Source organism: Etheostoma spectabile, chromosome 12, assembly GCF_008692095.1.
Source record: "Etheostoma spectabile isolate EspeVRDwgs_2016 chromosome 12, UIUC_Espe_1.0, whole genome shotgun sequence".
NCBI classification, from domain to species: Eukaryota; Metazoa; Chordata; class Actinopteri; order Perciformes; family Percidae; genus Etheostoma; species Etheostoma spectabile.
Window position 1 is genome coordinate 32,094,587 of NC_045744.1, and position 4,712 is coordinate 32,099,298.

Genomic DNA, 4,712 nt, shown 5'->3' on the forward strand with positions numbered 1-4,712 from the left:
AGCTCCTGACTGCAGTACTGCTGATCAGCTGACAGCTGAAACAGGCCAAAAGAAAAAAGTGTTTGATTACTACAAAGTCAAGCAGTGCCACATGAATTTAGAAACCCACCATCCCCTCCTCGCCATGGAAGCGAACAGCGATGCCCTGTTTGAGTTTCTCATTGGTGGACTTGGAAACCATCTCACAGCTACTCCTGAATATGGAATCTGTTAGTGAGAGGCCAAAAACAAATCGTATCGGTGCACTGAGAACAAATCATCAAGGAGAAAAAGATGTGGAGAACAGATGGAAAATATGTTGGTCAGGGTTGGCGCTACATGCTTTCTGTTCTTTCGTTTATAAACTGGACAAACTCCAATTAGAAGCTGGCAATTTATTGCTTATTAGCATAAATTCACAACCTGTAGAACTTGATATTTTCTCAAGTTATCACACACAATTTTGCACCAAGCAGCATGTATACTTTTGCAGCTGGATCGTACCAGTCACAAACACCAGCCACAGCAAAATTTGTTGGAAATCATTAGTAGGAACAGCAGACACAGTAGTTCTTAAAGTTAAAAAATAAATCTGAAAAAAATGAATGTTGAAATGTTTATGAATGATCTCTGAGGATCCCAAGGCATTGTGTCTTAGTTACAATCCACTACACATTAATTATAGAGAAAAGCCATTTTTGCATTTTTCACCAATAGCCCTTAAATGTCTTTACATTCTGTAATTGCCTTTCTATTCAATAGTCTTCATTGTCCGTGGCAAAGTCCGCCTCCCCGGTGTGTTATTCAGATGGTGTACCCACACATATGGTTTTCACAAGAAATGATGCATACATGTAGTAACGTTATGCTTGTGACGCAGAAGACTCCCCTCTGTTTATGTATAAAGAGGACCTTTTGTACCTCTGTGGATGAGCAGGATGTCGTTCTCGTTGACCGGACGATGAACCATGTCTGAGTCCGGCTGGCCGGCCAGCAGATGCTCATAGAACCACTCGCAGCGATCTTTGAAGGGCTGAGGGAGAAAACAAGACTTCATCCCACACTGCGCGGCACTTTCCTGAACTAATTACCACTTCGCTGTGCTTTCAACTCTCAGACTGTGGATTATTCCGTCTCCACCGACGGCTCGGAAAGCCTTCAGTGCTGAAAAACTTGTCTGTAATACCGAGATGAGGCTGGGGGTCAATTTGCATAATATATGCCTTTGTTCTCTAAGCGTTGGAGGTAGAGTGAAGGATGAGCATGGAAGAGAGGAAAAAAGGCTTTTCCCACTGGGGCTGTGGGGCGTACAGCGAGAAGAATCAGGAGATGAAATCAAATTCACCAGGTTAAAGTCTGTAATTAAAACAAGGGCCTACTCCCAGGCGAGCCATAATCCATGGGTAACGAGGCTCGAACGCTACAGCTCAAATATGAATACTGAAGAGTGAGGAAAGAGCACACAACACAGAGCAGCTCTTAAAATTTATGAAGCCATATAAATGGAACTTAAGACAAGTGTTATTGCCATGGTTGTAACGCTGTTAAATGATCCTGAAGCGAAGACAGGGGACTTTCAAAGTCACTTTCCATAAAGTCCCCGAAGACACAAACAAAGACAACGAGGGACTATGAGTTATTAAAGTAGAGAATGAAGAATAAGGTACATGCTTTTGGAGCCACAGTGTACTTTGCATACAAGAAAGACAAATCCAGCAGTTTAAGTTGATAGGAGACATTTTTTATGCATTTTACTAAGTTTGGGAGCTAATTGCTGATCGGGGTGGAAATCAGATACAATATCATCACGATACTTAGGCCACGATACAATATTATTGTGATTTTAAACATTAAGCAATAGTCTGTGTTATACTGCAATTTCTAACATTTTTTTCAACTTCAGATTTTTCCCCAATTTCAAATGACGTCCCTAAAAGGAAACTTTGTCAATGTCTGTTTTATCTAAAAAAAAACATTTCTCTGTTTGTTCATATCACTTCAATTTTATTGCTGAAAAATGGGATTGTCAAGCAGACAAACTGACCAACACATATATTATTAAAGATCCATACTTGGCGCCTGTGAATCGATACAGTATTGCCTCTGAAAATATCGCAATACTATGCTGTACCAATTTCCACCCCCACCCTTTAATAACTAATGGCTGGTATTGAAAGGTCCTGACAGGGAACACCTAGGTGAGAACCTTTAATAAATAATAATAAAAAAATCCCCCCTCCCATACCTAGGACACTAGTCACTTAACATGGACACTGTGAACCCTATTTGCACTAATGTAACTTTAAATTTACTTTATTCATTTCACTTCAATACATCCTGCTGCTTTTGATATTTGCCCTAATCATTATCGTCTTATAATAATACATTTTTAATTTTTATATTTCACACTTGTATTTATACTGTTTCTCTTTTTACTTGTCTTCCGTTTCTTTTCAATTTTCGGAGCCTCGCAACGAAATCTCGCTCCACTGTATATGTGAATGTGCAGTTGAATGACAATAAAGTGTGTCTACGTCTAAAATATGAGGGTCACCATGCAACGAGAAGGGTTGAGCCTGATGGATAAAACTGGAAAAGTGATGTATGCCTATAGAGCCTTTATATTTTGATTAGTTTATCACAGATGCATTGGTGTATGCATCAATGTATGGCTAACTTACTGTATCTAGTAGTCCTACAAACGTAGACAAGGTTTCAGCTAACATAGGGGATCCAGATTGGGTGAACTATTCCTTTAAGATCATGAAAACATTTAGGTACTGTACTATATGTACACTGTTTCATCGTGTAGCAGTAGTAACGGGCCATTCAAACTATAAGAAGAAAACATTTAAATCAACACACACACATATATATATATATATATACAGTATATAAGTAAAGGTTTATGGGAGTTGGGCGTTACATACTTTAAGAGTAACTGTTTTTTTGTTTTGTTTTTTCAACCTGGACCCTATTTTTTTTTGTTTTGTTTTTCCACTGCATGATACCTGCTTTACTCGCCTCGACTTTTTGGGTTTTCCATTAGGAAAAAAAAGTCCCTGGTACTAGCTAACAAGTACTTTTTGTAGTACTACCTCAGTCAAGGTTCCAAGCGAGCTGATGCGATACCAAAAGGTGATGTGAAAAACCTGCAGACTACTGACTGGTTGGAGAGAATCGTCACTAATGCCTGCGTCACCATTGCTGGCGCCATCGGGGGTGTCCGGAACAAACCTGCCATTTTTAAACAGTTTAGCCCGCTGTGTTTTTATTTTTTGCTGCCTCCAGCTTCTTTTGAAACAAAATTTGTCTTCTGGCCACATGCCGATAATCAAAAAGAACACACCTTCAATGTTCTGTGTGTGTGTGTGTGTGTGTGTGTGTGTGTGTGTGTGTGTGTGTGTGTGTGTGTGTGTGTGTGTGTGTGTGTGTGTGTGTGTGTGTGTGTGTCGCGTTAGGTCACTGCCGAGTAGAGCTGGTACTAGCAGTTGGCAAGCGGCATATTACTGAAGTAACTGACGTAACTGAAGGGAACAACACTCTTTGACACTGGTCCAGTATTAAGCCAGATCGCTGCAGTCAGCAGCAGCGAAACAAGCTACAATGTAAGTTAATGGGGAAAATCTCCAGCTAGTATTTACCGTTCCTTGCCACAAAAGTGCTTGTTTTGCAATTGACAGGCTTAGATTAATATTCATATTCTGTTACTTCTTTCTCCAAAAAGCACAGTGTGTTGCTCAAAAAAGAACAGATAATGTTTTCTAGCAGATTCCATTTAGTTTCCAAACTAGTGCTTCCATATTAAGTCCCTCCAAACATTGGATAAAGTAATTCATCATGTCTTACCTGGCCTTTAATAATGTGCATGAAGCGTGACATCAACTCTGGACACTCCAGGAGGAAATGAAAGTGGTTAAAGATGATCTTTGGATTTCTGGGGAAAAAACACACGAGAAGGCACAGGTTCAAAACAGGGGGAGTGAGAGAACAAAGAGACAAGTGTTAAATGAAAAAAGTTGTTAGGGGGGGGGCGGGGGGCTTTGACTCACCTGGTTACAAAACACTTGAGCACCTCGTCATGCTTGCAGACAAACTCAATAAAGCGAGGGGACGTCATTCTAGGAGAGGAAAAAAGAGGGAGGTGAAGAGTGAGAAAGAAAGTGAGAAAGGAAAAGAGACAAACAGCTATCTCATCAACAGCATTTGTTTTCAATTACTATCTAAAATAGTAAATCTCCTACACTGAAAAAATGATGTTGGATTATTATTATTATCATTGCTGATGGAAAGCAGGGTAAAAAGAAGCAAGAGATCAACAAAAAGAAAGAGAGACGGTTCATCTCAGCAGGGATGTCAATAGCATGTTCTATTGGCTGTTAATTAAGAGTATTTGATGATCTAATAGTGTATAATATTTGACCTGGAGAAGGGTTAAAAAATTAAAAAAGAGAAAATGTAAGAGTAAACAGCAGGTAGATAAAGCAGTGTTGTCTCAAGTTTTGTTAAACTAAGTAAGAAAGGGAAACAGTAATCCTTTGGAATATCCTGATATGTAAAAGTTTGTGTACAGCCTTTAACTATTTCATCTGGATCAGAGATCTTCAACAGGGGGTCCGTGATACCAAGGGGGTCCTCAAAGTTAGTGAAAGGGGGGCCGCAAAATTACTTTTGAAACTTAAATATACATTTATATGAATCCAACAATTTAATAGCAAAGATTTATTGGCCTT

General features: G+C 39.4%; 1 protein-coding gene across 2 annotated transcripts in view; it reads right to left on the minus strand.

Moving 5' to 3' along the window:
- hace1 (HECT domain and ankyrin repeat containing E3 ubiquitin protein ligase 1) overlaps positions 1-4,712 on the minus strand; it is a 52,395-nt gene that overhangs the window by 13,880 nt on the left and 33,803 nt on the right. For both annotated transcript variants that reach the window (XM_032530414.1, XM_032530413.1), the window contains 4 exons: positions 4,032-4,100; positions 3,829-3,916; positions 901-1,012; positions 110-207 (listed from right to left, as the gene is read on the minus strand). In XM_032530414.1, coding sequence (XP_032386305.1) covers positions 110-207; positions 901-1,012; positions 3,829-3,916; positions 4,032-4,100 — 367 coding nt within the window. The remainder of the gene's footprint in view (positions 1-109; positions 208-900; positions 1,013-3,828; positions 3,917-4,031; positions 4,101-4,712) is intronic.